The sequence below is a fragment of the Macaca nemestrina genome, chromosome 4 (genome assembly GCF_043159975.1).
Source record: "Macaca nemestrina isolate mMacNem1 chromosome 4, mMacNem.hap1, whole genome shotgun sequence".
In the NCBI taxonomy this organism is placed as follows: Eukaryota; Metazoa; Chordata; class Mammalia; order Primates; family Cercopithecidae; genus Macaca; species Macaca nemestrina.
Genome location: NC_092128.1, coordinates 87,009,076 through 87,031,883, shown reverse-complemented (window position 1 = coordinate 87,031,883; position 22,808 = coordinate 87,009,076). Strand labels below are relative to the sequence as shown.

Below are 22,808 nucleotides of genomic sequence, written 5' to 3'. Positions count from 1 at the left end.
TACTTGCAAAGAAAGTATGGAACAAGTTAGCTGTTAATGCCTTTGAAAATGTTTGAATACGTGAGAGACTTTTGAAAAATTGTCTCCCTGTAATATCTAGATGTTACCACTTTATCAAACTTACTATTGCAGAATGGATACTGGTTTCTTTTTTATTGTAGTGTTAATATATTGTTGATGACTATGGACTTTTTGGCTTTTTTCTTAATCTTTGAGCTTTAAGCTCAAAACAAATTTTAAACTGAACTGAAATTTTTAAAATTTAATAGCCTACTTATTTCTAGAGCAAAGCTAAGGCCTTGCAAACTTTCTTTTCTCATTCTCCAGTATTTTGTCAAAATTATAGCAAATTAAGCTATTAAACACATAATGTAGAGTTACAGAGTTTGATGTTTTACTAAGGAACAGCATTTTATTATTTTTAGAACTATGAAATGTAAAGCATTCTAAATGTAATACCAGTAAGAATCACTGAAATGTGATTTCCTGTGGAATTATTATAGCAAAGATATCACAGATCCCATGTCTAGTAATTCTTAAGTTTTTGTTCATATTGTTAGAAAAATCTTAAAAGAAGCTAATTAGAATATTATCTTAATTAGAATATTAAGCTTAATTAGAATATTAAGCTATATGGAATATATTAAGCTATATGGAATATTAAGCTATATGGAATATATTAAGCTATATGGAATATTAAGCTATATGGAATAAAAATATCTTACTAGGAAAGTTTGCATAATATGTGTGTTCTTTTCTAAATCTAATCTAATCTGGGACTACTTATAGCAGTAGAAGTAAGTTCCCCAACAGTTTTAGGAATAATCTGTATAGTTTAAGTCTTATTTCTCTCTCACTTATATTGTTGTGATGATTTCTTACTGCTTTTCCCATTTCTAGTTATTTCCAGTTTAGTGAAGTCTATTCCCTGTATTAAAACTGTGTTATTTAATGTGCTTCCAGATGCCTGCAATCATCTCTGCAACCTTTCTCTTTTAGTCCTTCAACATGCTCTTCAATATTTATTTGTATAAGATAAACCAGACTACTAGCCTGTTCCAGAATATATTCTGTGTATGTCTACATTTTTTTCCTATGTGAAACAATTTTCTATATCGTTGTTTGCTAAAATATGCATTATTCATAGCATAGTTCAAATGACGTTTTCTTGATAGCCTGATGAACTTCAGCATGTATTAATTTTTTAAAAAAATACATGGTTCTTGACTTTATGTGCCTCTCTTCTAGCAATTATGTGTTCCTTTGTAACAAAGATGTTTATGTTTGGTCTAATTTGTGAATTCATTTCTGTTTTTTCCTACTAGCATGTAAAAGTCACATCTGAGGCTCTCTGTCATGCTGGCAGACATCTTCAGCAAATCATCTTAGATCAATGCTACAATTTTGTTTGCGTGAATGTAAGTCAATTCAAATGATTGAAAGCACTTAAGGATATGAGCAAATGTAATGTGAAAGAGAACTAATTTGATTCTTAAATATTTATATATGAGATTATGATGAGTTCTTTTACATGTTTTTGGAGATTTTATCTTTGAAAGAGAAATAATACTTTTAACAAGCTGATTCTCATAATGAGAAGAGTGGTATTTTGGACAATATTTTCAATTTTCTATTTGTACCTGGTCCAAAGTAGATAATAAGAGACAGGTTTGACTCAATTAGTAGATCAAAATTTGACATGCATAACTTTATGGATATCCTTTAAAATTGTTTCTAAATTAAAAACTAAGCTTGATAAATATTTTGTATGTTATGCAGAATCTCTCCATTTATTTCTTGAATTAACTTTTAAGTCATTTAAAAAGTCTTCTCGTATCGTTTTATTTTTCTCGTCTTTTAGGTTATGACCTCTGATTTTCAAGAAACCCAGAAGTTACTGAGCATGCTTGAAGAGAGTAATCTTTCCATTTTATATCCTGTTGTTGTTGTTTCAGTAAGTGAAATTAATGCAGATTTTTCTCACTTATGCTTCCTTCTTTGTAACTCAATGTACATACTTTTAAAAACTCATCCAGTTGAGAGCACTGACCCAAACTCAAAAGAAACTCTTCTTTGTGGATTCTTCTGCTTACTGCCTAGCTATGACTTCTATGACTGAATGCCTTTATTATTGCAATCATTTGGTTGCACTCACAGGTTTGGAAATCTTTTTCAACCCAGCAACCAATTTCATTTTTTTTTTCCTTCACTAAAATGGCAAAGTATTCAGCTTAAGTCAACTGGTTGTTTTGATAATGTAAAACAGCTTTATTTAAAATATTATCAGAATAGGCTGGGCGGGGTGGCTCACGCTTGTAGTCCCAGCACTTTGGGAGGCTGAGGTGGGCGGATCACGAGGTCAGGAGATGGAGACCATCCTGGCTAACACGGCGAAACCCCGTCTCTACTAAAAATGCAAAAAATTAGCCAGGCATGGTGGCGGGCGCCTGTAGTCCCAGCTACTTGGGAGGCTGAGACAGGAGAATGGTGTGAACCCTGGAGGCGGAGCTGGGAGTGAGCCGAAATCGCGCTACTGCACTCCAGCCTGGGAGACAGCACGAGACTCCATCGCAAAAAAAAAAATAAATAAAAAATAAAAAATAAAAAATATATATATGTATATATATATATGTATATATACACACACACACACACACACACATATATTAGGGAAGCATTCCAGATGTTAATGTGAGGAAAAAACCTAGTGGAAGAAAAGTGATTCTTGGGTTGTTTCATTTTCTCTGTTCCACCGAAAGCGAAAGTAGAATGACCAACAAATTAAAGAGAATTCCTAGAAGAATGGCCTAGGAAAATTTTGGAGAGATTTTTCCATGAAAATCTAAAAGTATGCGTTTAGTTCAGAATTTATTTGATTAGCCCATTAAACTATATAGCAGAGGGGACTATCAGTAAAGTCAGGAAGGAACAAAATCAGAGCCCAAGCCCTCTAAATTGGCTGAGGAGCGGAATCTATAGTTGGTAGTATTTTGCTGTGTGAAGGAGTTCCAGACATTAAACTCTCAGAAGTGCCTAGCAACTTCCCAGTTCCTAAAGCTCAGGCCCATCCCATACTGTGGGAATTTAATTCTTGTCAGGTAAGATTAGCAATAAAGAATAAAGATAATTTGCAATATAAATAATTCTTGACTAAGTAATGCAGTAGTAACAAATGAGCAACTATGGGAGATTTAATTAATTCAGTGGCCTCTTTATTTCGTCATATACCATAAAGATAACTTTCATGGTTGCATCTGGTTTTGAAACCCAAGCTTCTTCTGTAACTGATCTTCATAGAACACAGAAGCTTTCACTGAGCTTTTTAGGAACAATATGGAATATATCCAATGTTGGAAGCCTCTGAGGCTCTGTAGGATAGAGGTAAGTTCAAAGCTCTATGTTTGGCCTTTTATTCCTCTCTCCACATTTCCTTGCGTAGAAATTTCATTTTCCCATGTTCCCAGATATGCTGATGAGACTGTCCAATGTAGTGAAAATAACAGAGGCTTTGAACTCAGAACACTTGTTTCTTGGTCTAGTTACTTAATTGTTCTGAGGTTTGGTTTCTTCGATGTAGAAACAAGGCTAGTAACTCCACTTCTTAAGTTGTTATAAGGATGAAAGTGAGTGGATGCAAAATGTAGTTTCTATCACAACGTTAGGCCCTGAGCAGGCATGTGAGGTTAGTTCTGTTTAATAGTCTGGTCCTTTTTTTTTGGCTCTGGATGAGATGACTCCAAATTAACTTCCACAGCTCTAATCTGATTCCTAAGTTTCAGCCAAGTATTTCCCAACATTTTTTTTTTTTAAATTATACCTTAAATTATAACTCTAAGTTCTGAGGTACATGTGCACAACGTGCAGATTTATTACATAGGTATACATGTGCCATGTTGGTTTGCTACACCCGTCAACCTCTCATTTACATTCAGTATTTCTCCTAATGCTATTCCTCCCCGAGTCCCCCACCCCCTGACAGGCCCCAGTGTGTGATGTTCCCCTCCCTATGTCCATGTGTTCTTATTGCTCAACTCCCATTTATGAGGGAGAACATGTGGTGTTTGGTTTTCTGTTTTTGTGTTAGTTTGCTGAGAATGATGGTTTCCAGTTTCATGTATGTCCCTGCAAGGGATATGAACGCATCCTTTTTTATGTCTGCATAGTATTCCATGGTGTATATGTGCCACATTTTCTTTATCCAGTCTATCATTGATGGGCATTTGGGTTGGTTCCAAGACTTTGCTATTGTGAACAGTGCTGCAATAAACATATGTGTACATGTATCTTTATTGTAGAATGATTTATAATCCTTTGGGTATATACTCAGTAATGGGATTGCTGAGTCTAATGCTATGTCTGGTTCTAGATTCTTGAGGAATCACCACACTGTCTTCCACAATGGTACCAGCAGTGTAAAAGCGTTCCAATTTCTCCACATCTTCTCCAGCATCTGTTGTTTCCTCACTTTTTAATGATTGCCATTCTAACTGGTGTGAGATGGTATCTCATTTTGCTTTTGATTTGTATTTCTCTAATGACCAGTGATGATGAGCATTTTTTCATATGTTTCTTGGCTGCATGAATGTCTTCTTTTGAGAATTGTCTGTTCATATCCTTTGCCCATTTTTTGATGGGGTTATTTGTTTTTTTCTTCTAAATTTGTTTATGTCCCTTGTAGATTCTGGATATTTGACCTTTGTCAGATGGATAAATTGCAAACATTTTCTCCCATACTGTAGGTTGCCTATTCACTCTGATGATAGTTTTTTTTTTTTTTTTTTTTTTTTTTTTTTTTTTTTTTTTTTTTTTGCTGTGCAGAAGCTCTTTCGTTTAATTAGATCCCATTTGTCAATTTTGGCTTTTGTTGCCATTGCTTTTGGTGTTTTAATCGTGAAGACTTTGGCTATCCCTATGTCCTGAATGGTATTGCCTAGGTTTTCTTCTAGGGTTTTTATGGTTTTAGGTTTAACATTTAAGTCTTTAATCCATTTTGAGTTAATTTTTGTATAAGGTGTAAGGAAGGGATCCAGTTTTAGCTTTCTGCATATGGTTAGCCAGTTTTCCCAGCACCATTTATTAAATAGGGAATCCTTTCCTCATTGCTTGTTTTTGTCAGGTTTGTCAAAGATGAGATGGTTGTAAATGTGGGGTGTTATTTCTGAGACCTCTGTTCTGTTCCACTGGTCTATATATCTCTGTTTTGGTACCAGTACCATACTGTTTTGGTTACTGTAGCCTTGTAGTATAGTTTGAAGTCAGGTAGTGTGATGCCTCCAGCTTTGTTCTTTTTGCTTAGGATTGTCTTGGCAATGCAGGCTCGTTTTTGGTTCCATATGAACTTTGAAGTAGTTTTTTCCAATTCTGTGAAGAAAGTCAGCGGTAGCTTGATGGGGATACCATTGAATCTATAAATTACTTTGGGCAGTATGACCATTTTCACGATAGTGATTCTTCCTATCCATGAGCGTGGAATGTTCTTCCAATTGTTTGTGTCCTCTTTTATTTCTTTGAGCAGTGGTTTGTAGTTCTTTTTGAAGAGGTCTTTCACATGCCTTGTAAGTTGGATTCCTAGGTATTTTATTCTCTGTAGCAATTGTGAATGGGAGTTAACTCATGATTTGGCTCTCCATTTGTCTGTTATTGGTTTATAGGAATGCTTTGTGATTTTTGCACATTGATTTTGTATCCTGAGACTTTGTTGAAGTTGCTTATCACTGAAGGAGATTTTGGGCTGAGACAATGGGATTTTCTAAATATACAATCATGTCATCTGCAAACAGGGACAATTTGACTTCCTCTTTTCCTAACTGAATACCCTTTATTTCTTTCTTTTGCCTGATTGCCCTGGCCAGAACTTCCAATACTATGTTGAATAGGAGTGATAAGAGGGGGCATCCTTGTCTTGTGCCAGTTTTTTTTTCCTTCCCTCCCTCCCTCCCTTCCTCTCTCCCTCCCTCCCTTCCTCTCTCCCTCCCTCCCTCCCTTCCTCTCTCCCTCCCTTCCTTCCTTCCTCTCTCCTTCCCTCCCTCTCTTCCTCCCTCTCTTCTTCCCTCTCTTCCTCCCTCTCTCCGTCCCTCTCTTCCTTTCTTCCTCTCTTCCTCTCTTTCTTATACTTTAAGTTCTAGGGTACATGTGCACAACATGCAGGTTTGTTACATATGTATACATGTGCCATATTGGTGTGCTGTACCCATTAACTCATCGTTTACATTAGGTATTTCTCCTAATGCTATCCCTCCCCCCTCCCCCCTTCCTTCTCCCCCCACTGCACTACAGGCCCCAGTGTATGATGTTCCCCACCCTTGTTCAAGTGTTCTCATTGTTCAATTCTCACCTATGAGTGAGAACATGCGGTGTTTGGTTTTCTGTCCTTGCAGTAGTTTGCTCAGAATAATGGTTTCCAGCTTCATCCATGTCCCTACAAAGGACAAGAACTCATCTTTTTTATGGCTGCATAGTATTCCACAGTGTGTATGTGCCACATTTTCTTTATCCAGTCTATCATTGATGGACATTTGGGTTGGTTCCAAGTCTTTGCTATTGTGAATAGTGCCACAATAAACATATGTGTGCATGTTCTTTATAGTAGCATGATTTATAAACCTTTGGGTATATACCCAGTAATGGGATCGCTGGGTTAAATGGTATTTCTAGTTCTAGATCCTTGAGGAATCTAGTTTACACTCCCACTAACAGTGTAAAAGTGTTCCTATTTCTCCACATCCTCTCCAGCACCTGTTGTTTCCTGACTTTTTAATGATCACCATTCTAACTGGTGTGAGATGGTATCTCATTGTGGTTTTGATTTGCATTTCTCTGATGGTGAGTGATGATGAGCATTTTTTCATTTGTCTGTTGGCTGTATCAATGTCTTCCTTTAAGAAGTGTCTGTTCATATCCTTTGCCCACTTTTCGATGGGGTTGTTTGATTTTTTCTTGTAAATTTGTTTAAGTTCTTGGTAGATTCCGGATATTAGCTCTTTGTCAGATGAGTAGATTGCAAAAATTTTCTCCCATTCAGTAGGTTGCCTGTTCACTCTGATGGTAGTTTCTTTTGCTGTGCAGAAGCTCTTTAGTTTAATTAGATCCCATTTGTCTATTTTGACTTTTGTTGCCATTGCTTTTGGTGTTTTAGTCATGAAGTCCTTGCCCATGCCTATGTCCTGAATGGTATCGCCTAACTGAAACACAGCTCTGCAACAAGTGGAACTAATAGACATCTACAGAACTTTCCACCCCAAATCAACAGAATATACTTCTCAGCACCACATTACACTTACTCCAAAACTGACCACATAGTTGCAAGTAAAGCACTCCTCAGCAAATGTAAAAGAACAGAAATCATAACAAACTGTCTCTCAGTACACAGTGTAATCAAATTAGAACTCAGGATTAAGAAACTCACTCAATACTGTACAACTACGTGGAAACTGTTCAACCTGCTTCTGAGTGATTACTGGGTAAATAACGAAATGAAGGCAGAAATTAAGATGTTCTTTGAAACCAATGAGAACAAAGATACTACATGCCAGAATCTCTGGTACATTTTTAAAGCAGCGTGTAGAGGGAAATTTATACTACTAAATGCCCCACAAGAGAAAGCAGGAAAGATCTAAAATCGACACCCCAACATCACAATTAAAAGAACTAGAGAAGCAAGAGCAAACACATTGAAAAACTAGCAGAAGGCAAGAAATAACTAAGATCAGAGCAGAACTGAAGAAGATAGTGATACAAAAAACCCTTCAAAAACTCAATGAATCCAGGAGCTGGTTTTTTGAAAAGGTCAACAAAATTGATAGACCACTAGCAAGACTAATAAAGAAGAAAAGAGAGAAGAATCAATAGACGCAATAAAAGATGATAAAGGGGATATCACCATCGATCCCACAGAAATACAGACTACCATCAGGGAATACTATAAACACCTCTACACAAATAAATTAGAAAATCTAGATGAAATGGATAAATTCCTGGACACATACACCCTCCCAAGACTAAACCAGGAAGAAGTTGAATCCCTGAATAGACCAATAACAGGCTCTGAAATAGAGGCAATAATTAATAGCCTACTACCCAAAAGAAGTCCAGGACCAGACAAATTAACAGTTGAATTCTACCAGAGGCACAAAGGGGACCTGGTACTGTTCCTTCTGAAACTATTCCAATCAATAGAAAATGAGGAAATCCTCCCTAACTCATTTTTTGAGGCCAGCATCATCCTGATACCAAAGCCCGGCAGAGACAAAACAAAAAAAGATAAATTTAGACCAATATCCCTGATCAACATCGATGCAAAAATCCTCAATAAAATAAAACTGAGTCTTGTGCCAGTTTTCAAAGGGAATGCTTCCAGTTTTTGCCCATTTAGTATGATATTGGCAGTGGGTTTGTCATAAATAGCTCTTATTATTTTGAGATATATTCCATCAATTACTTTGTTTGTTGAGAGTTTTTAGCATGAAGCACTGTTGAATATTGTCAAAGGCCTTTTCTACATCTATTGAGATAATCATGTGGTTTTTGTTGTTGATTCTGTTTATGGGATGGGTTACATTTATTGATTTGCATATGTTCAACCAGCCTTGCATCCCAGGGGTGAAGCAGACTTGATTGTGGTGGATAGACTTTTTGATGTGCTGCTGGATTTGGTTTGCCAGTATTTTATTGAGGATTTTCGCATCGTTGTTCAAAAGGGACATTGGATCAAAATTTTCTTTTTTTGTTGAGTCTCTGTCAGGTTTTGGTATCAGGATGATGCTGGCCTCATAAAATGAGTTAAGGAGGATTCCCTCTTTTTCTATTGATTGGAATAGTTTCAGAAGGAATAGTACCAGCTCTTCTTTGTACCTCTGGTAAAATACAGCTGTGAATCCATCTGGTCCTGGACTTTTTTTGGTTGGTAGGCTATTAATTACTTCTTCAATTTCAGAACCCGTTACTGGTCTATTTAGAGATTTGACTTCTTCTTGGTTTAATATTCGGAGGGTGTATGTGTCCAGGAATTTATCCATTTCTTGTAGGTATTCTAGTTTATTTGCATAGAGGTGTTTATAGTATTCTCTGACGGTAGTTTGTATTTCTGTGGGATCAGTGATGATATGCCCTTTATCATTTTTATTGCATCTATTTGATTCTTCTCTCTTTTTTTTCTTTATTAGTCTTGCTAGTGGTCTATCTATTTTGTCAATCTTCTCAAAAAACCATCTCCTGGACTCATGGATTTTTTTGAAGGGTTTCTTTGTCTCTATCTCCTTCAGTTCTGCTCTGATCTTAGTTATTTCTTGCCTTTTGGTAACTTTTGAATTTGTTTACTCTTGCTTCTCTAGTTCTTTTAATTGTGATGTTAGAGTATCAGTTTTAGATCTTTCCTGCTTTCTCTTGTAGGCATTTAGTGCTATAAATTTCCCTCTACACACTGCTTTAAATATGTCCCAGAGATTCTGGTACATTGTGTCTTTGTTCTCATTGGTTTCAAAGAATATCTTTATTTCTGTCTTCATTTCGTTACTTACCCAGTAGTCATTCAGGAGCATGTTGTTCAGTTTCCCTGTAGTTGTACAGTATTGAGTGAGTTTCTTAATCCTGAGTTCTAATTTGATTGCTTTGTTGTCTGAGAGACAGTTTGTTATGATCTCCATTCTTTTACATTTGCTAAGGAATGTTTTACCTCCAATTATGTGGTCAATTTTAGAATAAGTGTAATGTGGTACTGAGAAGAAGGTATATTCTGTTGATTGGGATGGAGAGTTCCGTAGATTTCTATTAGGTCCATTTGGTCCAGAGCTGAATTCAAGTCCTGATTATCCTTGTTAATTTTCTGTCTCGTTGAACTGTCTAATACTTACAGTGGGGTGTTAAAGTCTTCCACTATTATTGTATGGGAGTCTAATTCTCTTTGTAGGTCTCTAAGAACTTGGTTTATTAATCTGGGTGCTCCTTTATTGGGTGCATATATATTTAGGATAGTTAGCTCTTCTCATTGCATTGATCCCTTTACCATAGGTGATGCCCTTCTTTGTCTTTTTTGATCTTTGTTGGTTTAAAGTCTGTTTTATCAGAGACTAGGACTGCAACCCCTGCTTTTTTTTTTTGCTTTCCATTTGCTTGGTAAATCTTCATCTTCCTTTTATTTTGAGCCTGTGTGTGTCTTTGCATGTGAGCTGGGTCTCCTGAATATAGCACACCGATGGATCTTGACTCTTTATCCAGTTTGCCAGTCTGTGTCTTTTAATGAGGGTATTTATTCCATTTACATTTAAGGCTAATATTGTTATATGTGAATTTGATCCTATCATTATGATTCTAGCTGGTTATTTTGCCTGTTAGTTGATGCAGTTTCTTTATATCATCAGTGGTCTTTACAGTTTGGCATGTTTTTGCAATGGCTGGTACTGGTTGTTCCTTTCCATGTTTAGTGCTTCCTTCAGAAGCTCTTGTAAGGCAGGCCTGGTGTTGATAAACTGTGTCAGCATTTGCTTGTCTGTAAAGGATTTTATTTCTCCTTCACTTATGAAGCTTAGTGTGACTGGATATGAAATTCTGGGTTGAAAATTCTTTTTTTTAAGAATGTTGAATATTGGCCCCCACTCTCTTCTGGCTTGTAGAGTGTCTGCTGAGAGATATGCTGTTAGTCTGATGGGCTTCCCTTTGTGGGTAACCCGACCTTTCTCTCTACCTGTCCTTAACATTTTTTCCTTCATTTCAACCTTCATCAATCTGAGGATTCTGTGTCTTGGGGTTGTTCTTTTTGAGGAATATGTTTGTGGTGGTCTCTGTGTTTCCTGAATTTGAATGTTGGCCTGCCTTGCTAGGTTGTGAAAGTTCTCCTGGATAATATCCTGAAGAGTGTTTTCCAACTTCGTTCCATTCTTCCCGTCACTTTCATGTACACCAATCAAACATAGATTTGGTTTTTTCACATAGTCCCGTATTTCTTGGAGGCTTTGTTTGTTCCTTTTCACTGTTTTCTCTAATGTTGTCTTCTCACTTTATTTCATTAATCACTGATATCCTTTCTTCTGCTTGATCGATTCAGCTATTGAAACTTGTGTATGCTTCATGAAGTTCTTGTGCTGCGTTTTCCAGCTCTACCAGGTCTTTTGTATTCTGCTCTACACTGGTTATTTAGTTAGCTATTCCTTTTTTTTTTTTTTTTTTTTTGAGATGGAGTCTCGCTGTGTCGCCCAGACTGGCGTGCAGTGGTGTGATATCAGCTCACTGCAAGCTCAGCCTCCCGGGTTCTCGCCATTCTCCTGCCTCTGCCTCCCAAGTTGCTGGGACTACAGGCACCCGCCACCACACCCGGCTAATTTTTTTGTATTTTTAGTAGAGATGTTTCACTGTGTTAACCAGGATGGGCTTGATCTCCTGACCTCGTGATCCTCCTGCCTTGGCCTCCCAAAGTGCTGGAATTACAGGCATGAGCCACTGCGCCCGTCCCGTCTCATCCTACCTTTTTTAAAGGTTCTTAGTATCCTTGTGTTGGGTTAGAACATACTTCCTTAGCTTGGAGGAGTTTGTTATTACCCACCTTCTGAAGCCTACTTCTGTCAGTTTGTCAAACTCATTCTCCGTCCAGTTTTGTTCCCTTGCTTGCGAGGAGCTGTGATCCTTTGGAGGAGAAGAGGCATTCTGGTTTTTGGACTTTTCAGTCTTTCTGTGCTGGTTTCTCTCCATCTTTGTGGTTTTATCTACCTCTGGTCTTGATGTTGGTGACCTCCGGATGGGATTTTTGTGTGGATATCCTTTTTGTTAATGTTGATGCTATCTTTTCTGTTGGTTAGTTTTCCTTCTGACAGGCCCCTCAGCTTCAGGTCTGTTGGAGTTTGCTGGAGGTCCACTCCCGACCCTGTTTGCCTGGGTATGATCAGCAGAGGCTGCAGGACAGCAACTATTGCTGTTTGATCCATCCTCTGGAAGCTTTGTACCAGAGGGGCACCCATCAGATGCCAGCCAGAGCTCTCCTGTATGAGGTGTCTCCCAGTCAGGCTAAACAGGGGTCAAGGACCCAATTGAGGAGGCAGTCTGTCCATTATCAGAGCTTGAATGCTGTGCTGGGAGAACCACTGCTCTCTTCAGAGCCATCAGGCAGGGACGTTTAAGTCTGCTGAAGCTGTGCCCACAGCTGCCCCTTCCCCTAGGTGCTGTGTCCCAGGGAGATGGGGGTTTTATTTATAAGTTCCTGACTGGGGCTGCTGCCTTTGTTCAGAGATGCCCTGCCCACAGAGGTGGAATCTAGAGAGGCAGTCCGCCTTGCTGAGCTCTGGTGGGTTCCACCCAGTTCGAACTGCCTGGTAGCTTTGTTTATACTGTAAGCATAAAACTGCCTGCTTAAGCCTCAGCAATGGCGGACACCCCTCCCCACACCAAGGTCGAACATCCCAAGTGGATCTCAGACTGCTGCACTGGCAGCAAGAATTTCAAGCCAATAGATCTTAGCTTGCTGGAATCTGTGGGTGTGGGTCCTACTGAGCCAGTCATTGGAGGGAATCTCTGGGTCTGCCAGATGCAAAGACCTTGGGAAAAGCACAGTATCTGGGCAGGAGGGTTCTGTTCCTCCCAGTACAGTCTGTCATGGCTTCCCTTGGCTAGGAAAGGGAAATCTCCCGACCCCTTGCGCTTCCCGAGTGAGGCAACGCCCCACCCTGCTTTGGATCGCCCTCTGTGGGCTGCCCCCACTGTCTAACCAGTCCCAGTGAGATGAACCAGGTACCTCAGTTGGAAATGCAGAAATCACCTGCCTTCTCCGTGGATCTCGCTGGGAGCTGGAGACGGGAGCTGTTCCTATTCAGCCATCTTGAGTTGTCTCACTATTTCCCAACATTTTATTAGATATTTCCATTGGAGTTCTCCCCTCTCAAGTTTAGCCTATCAGATCTATCACAGAAGCACATTCTCTGTAAGTTGACTTCTTTTCTTAATGGTAGTACAGCTGTGGCTATACAGGCACCCAAATTGGAATCTGCCACCTATGAGTTTTCCTTTTATGTTTCTCTCTTTGTCTCCCTCCACCAAATGCACACAGACAGGCCCCTAGGCTCTCTTATAATTATTTTTTGAGTTAGAGCCTCACTGTTTTGCCCAGGCTGGATTGCAGTGGCATGATTATGGCTCACTGCAGACTCAACCTTTTGTGCTCAAGTGATCCCTCCAGCTCATCCTGTTGAGTAGCTGAGGCTACAGGTGTATGCCGCCACATTTGGCTAATTTTTTTTTTCTGTTTATTGTAGAGATGGGTCTCACTTTGTTGCTCAGGCTAGTCATGAACTCCTGGCCTCAAGCAATGCTCCTGCCCCCCAAAGTGCTGGGATTATGGTCACGAGCCACTGTGCTTAGCCCTAAGTTTTTAACTGTTAGTTCTTCTGTTCATTGCTATTGTATCTCAATCTGAGGCCTTTCTATTGCCTCTGTAAATATTTGAATTTAGTTTTCTCTTGACTTCTATTGAGTTCCATGTCATGTGTCCCAGTGAATGCCAGAATTGTCTGGCTATCTGTTGTTCGTGTACCAAGCTAAGAGAAAAGATAAACAACCCTTTAGTTAGGGTGTACATGTCTCTCACAACTAGTTTGAAAATAGAATTAAAAGCCTATGTGCTAAAATATTGTAAAATGTTTACTAAGATGGCCAGCTTAACTGATAAATGCTGTGTGTGTTCTGATTGCTCTTTTGACTGTTTCCTCATCTCTCTCTTTCTCTTTGAGACTCCCTATTCCCTGAAACAAAACAATATTGAAATCAGGCCAATTAATAACCCTACAATGACCCCTATGTGTTCAAGTGAAAGGAAGAGTCCTGTGTCTGTCAGTTTCAATCAAAAGCTACCAAACCTAATTTAGAGCAAGGCCCTAATTCCCTTCAATTCTGTGAAGGCTGCAGAAAGTGAAGAAGTTACAGAAGAAGAGTGTGAAGCTAGTAGAAGTTTATTCATGTGGTTTAAAAAGAAAGCATTGTCTTCCTAACAGAGAAGTGCAAAGTGAAGCAGCACGTGCTGATGTTGAGGCCGCACTGAGTTATCCAGAAGATCTAGCTGAGGTAATTGATGAGCATAGCAATGCTAAATGACAGATTTTTCAGTGTAGATGAGACAGCCTTCTACTGGAAGAACATGCCAGTTAGGGCTTTTATGGACAGAGAGGAGAAGTCAATGCCTGGCTTTAAATGATAAACTGACACTTGTTAGGAGCTAATGCAGCTAGTGACTTTCAGTTGGAGGCAGTGCTCACTTACCATTCCTAAAATCCTAGGACCCTTAGGAATTACACTAAATCTACTCTCTCTCTGTGCTCTGTAAATGGAAGAACAAAACCTGAATGACAGCACGTCTGTTTACAGCATGGTTTACTGAATATTTTAAGCCCACTTTTGAAAGAAAGAAAACGAAAGATTCCTTTCAAAATGTTACTGCTTATTGACAATATAACTGGTTACCCAAGATCTTTGATGGAGTATAAGAAAATTAATGTTACTTTATATCTGCTAATACAACATTTATTCATCATCTTATAAATCAAGGAGTCATATAGATTTTCATGTCTTATGTTTGAAGAAATACCTTGTGTAAGGCTATCACTGTCCTAGATAGATTCCTCTGATGGATCTGAGCAAAGTAAATTGAAAACCTTCTGGAAAGGATTCACCCTGTTAGTTGCCATTAGGAGCATTCATGATTCATGAGGGGTCATAATCCAACCCTCATGGAAGACTTGGAGGGATGTGACTTCAACGGGGGAAGTAACTGCTGATGTGGTGGCAATAGCAAGAGAATAGAAGTAGAGTCTGAACATATGACTGAATTGCTGCAATTTCATAAAACTTCGATGGATGAGGAGTTGCTTCTTATGGATTAGCAAAGAGAAAGTAGTTTCTTGAGATGGAATCTACTTCTGGTGAAGATACTGTGAACTTTGTTGATATGACAATAAAGGATTTACAATATTATATAAACGTAGTTGATAAAGCAGTGGCAGGGTTTGAAAAGATTAAGTCCAACTTTGAAAGAAATTCTGCTGTGGGTCAAATGCTATCAAACAGCATCCCATGCTACAGAGAATTTTTTTTTTTGTGAAAAGAAGGATCACTCTAGGCAGCAAACTATGTTGTTGTCTTATTTTAAGAAATTGCCACATCCACCCAACCTTCAGTAACCACCACTGTGAACAGTCAGCAGCCATTACACCAGCAAAAAGATTAGGACTCACTGAAGGCTCAGATGGTCATTAGGATTTTTAGTAATACACAGTTTTAATTTAAGATATGTACATTATTTTTTAGTCATAATGCTATTGTGCACTTAATGGATGATAGTATATAAATATGACTTTTACATGCCATGGGAAATAAAAAATTTCATGTGACTAATTTTATTATGATATTTGCTTTATTGGCTCCAGGAGTCTGGAGTGAAACTCCTGATATTTTTGAGGCAGGCCTGTTACTTTCCCATTGCATAGGCAGACTTAGTGTGGTGATATTATGAGCATTATTAACTTAATAGAAAAATGTGTCACTAGATTATATCTAGTATCTGTAGGATGGAACCAATCACTAGAAAGGGTACAGTAAGTAATGCTGGCTTCTTGGATGGAGAGGCAAGTGAACAGTAAGTAATGCTGGCTTCTTGGATGGAGAGGCAAGTGAATAGTGTTTGGACGTTTGAGTTGTCCTGTCAGTGACTGTGAATATGACTGATTAGGCTTCATCCTTTTTCCTTCACCAAAAATGGCCAGAAAGTAATTTCAGTTTTCCTATTAATGAAAATTTGGCAGAACATTTCAAATGTGCACCAAATTAATAGATATATGGAAAATATGACAATTATAAAATACAGTAAAATGAAAGTCTTAAATCTAGATATATCACAGTTTGCTCATTAGTAAGAGGAAAAACTATTAATGCACATACATACATAGAGTGTTGCATGTGCAAATTCATATGCAAACATGGATACATATGTTTGTAATTGGAAAATTGCAGACTAGGCACTTCAGAGGCTATAGTGTTCTCTTTCATTCTGTCTCAATTAACTTTTCTGGAAGATTAAACCAAGAAAGAGGCCCTACCACAAGCTTTTTTTTATTTTTATTTTTTTAAATATAAGACTTTTGTTAAACAACTTTAAAATTTGAAAAGAATATTCAAAAGAAGTATGATCACTTTCCTCTCTAAACAAGTAGGTTTTATTCATCAGAAAATATATTACAAAGTGATATCAAAGTTATAGAAAAATATGTCCATTTTTATTTTTGAGTTATGTGATTCCATAGATATTGAATGAATTTATTGTAAATATTTAAAGGCCTATTTTGTCTTGGCTGAGATTTACAATAGTTTATGATTGTTCTTTTTCTTATGCAAGGGTCGTCAAGTTCCAATTTCAGTCCATCTGAAGAGTGGAAGGCTTAGCAGGAACGAGTCACATGCTAAGTAATATTGTGGCTATTAGGCATTTATGAGGTTTTTCAATAGAGATACTAGTTAAGGTTGTCATTTGCCATGTCATCACTTTTTACTCTACAAGAACAGATATTTAAAGAAAAATGAAGCTGAATGTCAACTTAGGTGGGCATTTGGCAAAAACAACATTGGGTTAGGTTTAAGCGGTAGCCATTTGTTTCAGTCTACAATACTGATGAAACCTCCATTGTCTCTTACATTCTCAAGTATATACAAATACTTTGAAATTCCCTGGTATCTGTTATTCAATAGGGACATGTAACTTTGAACCTCATCTATATTATTTCTCCTGGAAGAAGTTAAGCAGTGAGTGGATAGTTAATGGTGCTTGTTGGTACATTGGTATCTAGCATAACTGGATTTTATTTAAGTTCTGCAGAGGTCTTGACTACATGAAGATCAACTTTTTGTCTCTAATGAAAGGTGAAATGGGCTAGAAATTGTTTAACGTGGGAAATTTTTGTTAGCTAAGGTAAACTGGCACAAGTAAGAGGCTACTATTCTAAGATCCACTTACAGAAGGGAGCAAATTTTCACCATGAAGAGCAGAAAAAAAAAATTCGAGACTTTTTTTTAAAAGAATGAAGATACTTATTAAAATAGTTTTATCTTCTTAAAAATCCTTTAGGTTATGTTTGCAAAATTAAACTTTTTGTATAATCTTGTGGACATTATATAATAGTATGTTATGATATGCTTCATTTCAAGTGGTTATTGATTGATTGATTGACTGACACAGGATCTCACTCTGTTGCCTAGGCTGGAGTATAGTGTGATCATAGCTCAATGAAGCCTCCATCTCCCAAGTGATCATCTTGTCTCAGCCTCCTGAGTAGCTGCAAGTACAGGTGCACGCCACCATGCCTGGCTAGCTTTTTAAATTTTTGGTAGAGATGAGGTGTTGCTGTGCTGCCCAGGCTGGTCTTGAACTGCTGAGCTCGAGCAATCTTTCCACCTTGGCCTCCCAAAGTGTTGGGATTACAGATGTAGCCACTGCACCCAGCCTTCAGGTGGTTATTTTTGCAAAAATATTTTTAGGGTACTTCTAGATCTCTAAAAATGTTCATGATTAATCCTTTGATATTAGAAATATTTTTGGGCCATCTCTTTGGTCATCATTCTCCTTTATTTTTATATGTTTTATGTAGTCTTCTTTTGGGAAGTTCTCATTCCTATAGTATTTAGCATGATTTAAGGCATCTGCTAATATTACTTTGACCAACTTAATAAAATACTTATGTTTTGCTAGATGTAACTTTATTTTATTGTAATTATATTGAATTCTCAGAATTCTACAGATTTTTACCATCATCTACTCTATTAGTCTGTTTTCACACTGCTATAAAGATACTACCCTAGATAGGGCAACCTGTAAACAAAGGAGGTTTAATTCTCACAGTTCTGCATGGCTGGAGAGGCTTCAAGAAACTTACAATCACGGTGGAAGGAGAAGCGGGCACCTTCTTCAAAAGGTGACAAGTGAGAGAAGAATGAAGGAGGAACTCCCAAACACTTACGAAACCATCAGATCTCATGAGAACTCACTATCACGAGAACAGCATGGGAGAAACCACCCCCATGATTCAATCACCTCCCTCCCTTGACACATGAGAATTATAGGTCCCGCCTTTGACATGTGGGAATTTACAATTTGAGATGAGATTTGGGTGGGGACACAGAGCCAAACCATATTATTTAGAGACTGGTAATATTGTTTACTTGAAGTAAAATAGATTTCAGCGTCAAGTGGCCTGAAATTGTTGGGTGGGTCGTATTATAAATGTTCTGTTTTTTTTTTTTTTTTTTGAGACAGAGTCTCGCTCTGTCGTCCAGGCTGGAGTGCAGTGGCTGCATCTTAGCTCACTGCAAGCTCCGCCTCCCGGGTCTACGCCATTGCCATTCTCCTGCCTCAGCCTCCCGAGTAGCTGGGACTACAGGCGCCCGCCACCTCACCCGGCTAGTTTTTTTGTATTTTTTAGTAGAGACGGGGTTTCACCGTATTAGCCAGGCTGGTCTCGATCTCTTGACCTTGTGATCCGCCCGTCTCGGCCTCCCAAAGTGCTGGGATTACAGGCTTGAGCCACCGCGCCCGGCCCTAAATGTTCTGTTCTTAATGAATCTGTGTATGTTAGCATGATATTATGATTCTATGCAGTCTTTTAACTGTGAGCTTTTAGAAACAATTGCCTGATAAGAAGCACACCTTATACTAAGAGAATATCCCTACTTAAGTGAAAATATATATTTTTTTTTATTAGAGACTGGTCAGCATAATGGAATTTTATAAGTTTAGATCCCTTATGTCTTAACAAGAAAAATCTAATGCTATAAACCAGCACTTTCTTTTGTAAAAATAAAATTGTGTCAGAATTATATTTGAAACTGTTTTTTTCATATATGATTTCTCTAAGTGCTTAGTCTGCACTTTGTTATTGAGGTGCTCAATTTTTGCCCTGATTTGACTGAAGTTGTTGTTAGCCTTCTGTTCATTGCATTTACAGGGGTGTGTAGTATTGCTATCACCTCTGTCAGATTGCATCTTTCAAAAACGATTTTCTAAAAGTTTTTTGGGTGGTGACCTGTCACAAAAAATATGGTATGAACATGGGACATACCCAGTTCTCTGTTTTCTACTTTTATGTGTTTTTGTTCATTAAGTAATGATGAAAAAATTCTTAGAAAAATGAAGTAATATAGTAAATGTGTTGCAGTACTACTAAAAGGTAAATTCATAAAATTTCTCATGTAAAAATCACTTTAAACAGATTAGATTTCGCTGGGCACAGTGGCTCAAGCCTGTAATTTCAACACTTTGGGAGGCCGAGGTGGGCAAATCACGATGTCAGGAGATTGAGATAATCTTAGCTAACATGGTAAAACCCTGTCTCTACTAAAAATACAAAAAATTAGCGGGGTGTGGTGGCATGTGCCTGTAGTACCAGTTACTACGGAGGCAGAGGCAGGAGAATTGCTTGAATCCGGGAGGCAGAGGTTGCAGTGAACTGAGATCGCACCACTGTACTCCAGCCTGGGCGACAGAGCCAGACTCTGTCTCACAAACAACAACAAAAAAAATTTACCTACATTAAAGAAGATTTATTAGGTGGTAAGAATCTGAACTGTAGGCTGAGTTCCTTGCTTACAACTTAGTGATCAGAGAGCTATTTTTTACCCAGTGATGGAGAAAGGAGATTTCAGGAGAAAAAGCTAACTGTGTGTGTTTTTTAGCAGTATTATGTAAAACCGATTGTAAAACCACAAAAAATACCTTCCCACATCCAAAAAGTAAAATAGAGCTCCTTATGTATTTGGTTCTGGCAATGTTTTCACAAAATATCCTTTGCTACTATCAGGTAAAATAGTGGACTATATTTTGTTATTTAAAGCTTTTTTTAAAGAAACACAGCAAGTTCACATAATAGGTACCAAATAAGTGTTTAATTGTTAAAAGTGGGAAGAAATTGGCAACAAATCTAAGTTCAAAATATAAAGCAAACTCTTAAATTTTGCTTGATGAAATAGTTAATCACATTTTCCATAGCAAAAGTTTTACTGTAATTATCTAATTATATGAGAGCTTTGCTTTACTCTGCTTGTATATGCAATGATTTTATTGGTGTTTTATGAGAGTTAAAAATCTCATGAATTTACTTTAGCTGAAAGCATAATTTACCAAGGGGAATTTTAATACTGTGAGGAACATAACCTTCAAAAGTATTGAATTGAGTTCTAGTTATTAGGAAGTAGTTTATTGACATTACAATAAATTATCTCTAAAATACTTGAAAATATTTAGCATTTGAACATGTCAGCAAATTAAAAAAAGAAAAGAAAGTCACCATCCATTTACACTCGATATTTTCACATCTGGAGAAACTGTCACAGATGTAAATTGTTTCCAGAATGTTCCAAAGCTCACCAGTGGCAGAGCCAGGAGCTGAATCAATCTAGTGTATTTCTATGTATCATATATACTTGTTACTTTTATGTTCTTATGAATGTGCTAAGTAATAACATGGGAAAAGTAAAAATATATACACATATATGTGTTTAATATTCCTTCTTAATAAAAAATGACAATTTAAAAAACAGTGATTCCTTCTATGTGCTAATGGCTTCTTTAGTTTCATAGAGAGTATTGAGCCTTACTGAATTTGTTATAAAAATCGATGATGCTGTTAAATTTAATACCAGATCCCAGACATATCTTTGTCATCTTTTATTTAACTACTTGTTCTTTTGTTAACTCTGTTATTACTAGACTAAGAAAATGTGTTTTCAAGGCACAAGTTCATATCAAACAAAAGAGCTGGCTATTTTCATTCTCACTGCATCCATATTGGGTTTACTTTTTATAATCTGTTTCAGGTCCCTGATAGTTTGCATTTTTTTTTTTTCTTTTTTTTTCTTTTTGAGACGGAGTCTCGCTCTGTCGCCCAGGCTGGAGTGCAGTGGCCGGATCTCAGCTCACTGCAAGCTCTGCCTCCTGGGTTCATGCCATTCTCCTGCCTCAGCCTCCCAAGTAGCTGGGACTACAGGCGCCTGCCACCTCGCCCGGCTAATTTTTTGTATTTTTTAGTAGAGACGGGGTTTCACCGTGTTAGCCAGCATGGTCTCGATCTCCTGACCTCGTGATCCGCCCATCTCAGCCTCCCAAAGTGCTGGGATTACAGGCTTGAGCCACCGCGCCCGGCCGATAGTTTGCATTTTTAAATGAATAGTGTGTGTGTGAATATATATATATATATATATATGTGTGTGTGTGTGTGTAATAACCAATGATTGACTTTAAGAGCAAACCAGTCCAAATCCCTCTTCCATTCCTCTCTCAGCCTTATTGCTACTGTAGCCTTATGGATTCTTTTATTTTTTTTAGTCAGAAAAACTATAGCTTTATTATATACTGAATTTTTATGTTGGCACTTAAGAGATGTTAAAATTTTCTCTTTCATAGTTGTACACTGCTCCAGTGGCACAAATACAATTACTTGTATAAATTCTATAAATTTTTTCATTTGTTTTCTGCTAATGTAGTATGTCTCAGGTATTTCCTACCTAAATCAATAAGAAAACCTAAATAAATACTGGTTAAAATACCTTTGCATATTTTATCTAGTTGCGGTTATGAATGGATTCATTTCTTACACAAAGATGAGGAATGATGAAATCATTCTAGTACGAGATGTTGAATAGAAAGAATTGAGGGTGTTGTTATAAGTTTTAGGGATCTTTGCTTATGACTAAATGGTTAATGGAAAGTTTGTGTTACGGGATATAGAATACTCCCAGAGATTAGTTGTGATGGATATGTAACTGATGTGTAAAGAAATGATTCTCACAGGGCACACCTCCCTAGTAGTCATTCTTTTAATGGTAAGTTATTTTCAGATAGAATGGTATTCTGAAGCAATATGTGAATAAAATGAATTCCAGAGAACTTTGTCTAAGTTTTTTGAGTAAATTTTTCTTGATTAAGCACAGAGTTTGGTATTGCTATTTATTTCCCTATTGGAAGTAGTTTTCTCAAGTTGGTCAGATGACTGAGATTGGCAAGATTGTGAATTTATTTTCCAGTGCTATTCTAGTAAATCAGTTTATAACATTTAAGCTGAAATGCACAGGCGGCAAAATAAATGAAACTAGACTTTATTAGGCATTTCACATTGATTGTAGCCCTAGGTAAGAAATGTGAACAATTTATGTGGTCATTCAGTTTTTTAAAAAGATGCCTGGCAACTTCTCTCACTACCTTTTCTTTTTTTTTGCTACTGACTTCTATTTAAATAATGGAAAGAGACTTTAGCTTTAATTCTTGTATGCTATTTATTTACAAAGATGGAACCAACTATTATATTTTCAATATCATTAAAGTTAATGGTTATATTTTGTAATAAATACAATTTAAATATGCCTTTTAATATGGCTTTGTTATAATATTTAAAAGAGCATTACTTCATGTATAAATGTAACTTGTAAAATGAGCATGGGAAGGATACTGAATCTAGAGTTAAGATTTAAGTCACAAGTACTAGGTCTTCATATAACAAGGGTCTCTTTACCTGTCCAAGTTACTTAATGTTTTTGAACTTTAGTTCAAAATCCTTATCTATAAACAGAGTAGGATGCCTTTGATGGCATCTAAATGACCTCTTTTTTTTTTTGAATTGATAAATTTTTTTTTATTATTTTTTTTATTATACTTTAAGTTCTAGGGTACATGTGCATAACATGCAGGTTTGTTACATATGTATACTTGTGCCATGTTGCTGTGCTGCACCCATCAACTCGTCACCACCCATCCACTCGTCATTTACATCAGGTATAACTCCCAGTGCAATCCCTCCCCACTC

At 37.4% G+C, this 22,808-nt stretch overlaps 1 protein-coding gene across 6 annotated transcripts in view; it reads left to right on the top strand.

Moving 5' to 3' along the window:
- CRPPA (CDP-L-ribitol pyrophosphorylase A) overlaps positions 1 to 22,808 on the top strand; it is a 333,853-nt gene that overhangs the window by 154,634 nt on the left and 156,411 nt on the right. For all 6 annotated transcript variants that reach the window (XM_011731042.3, XM_071094909.1, XM_071094910.1 and 3 more), the window contains exons 7-8: positions 1,326 to 1,418; positions 1,862 to 1,954. In XM_011731042.3, coding sequence (XP_011729344.2) covers positions 1,326 to 1,418; positions 1,862 to 1,954 — 186 coding nt within the window. The remainder of the gene's footprint in view (positions 1 to 1,325; positions 1,419 to 1,861; positions 1,955 to 22,808) is intronic.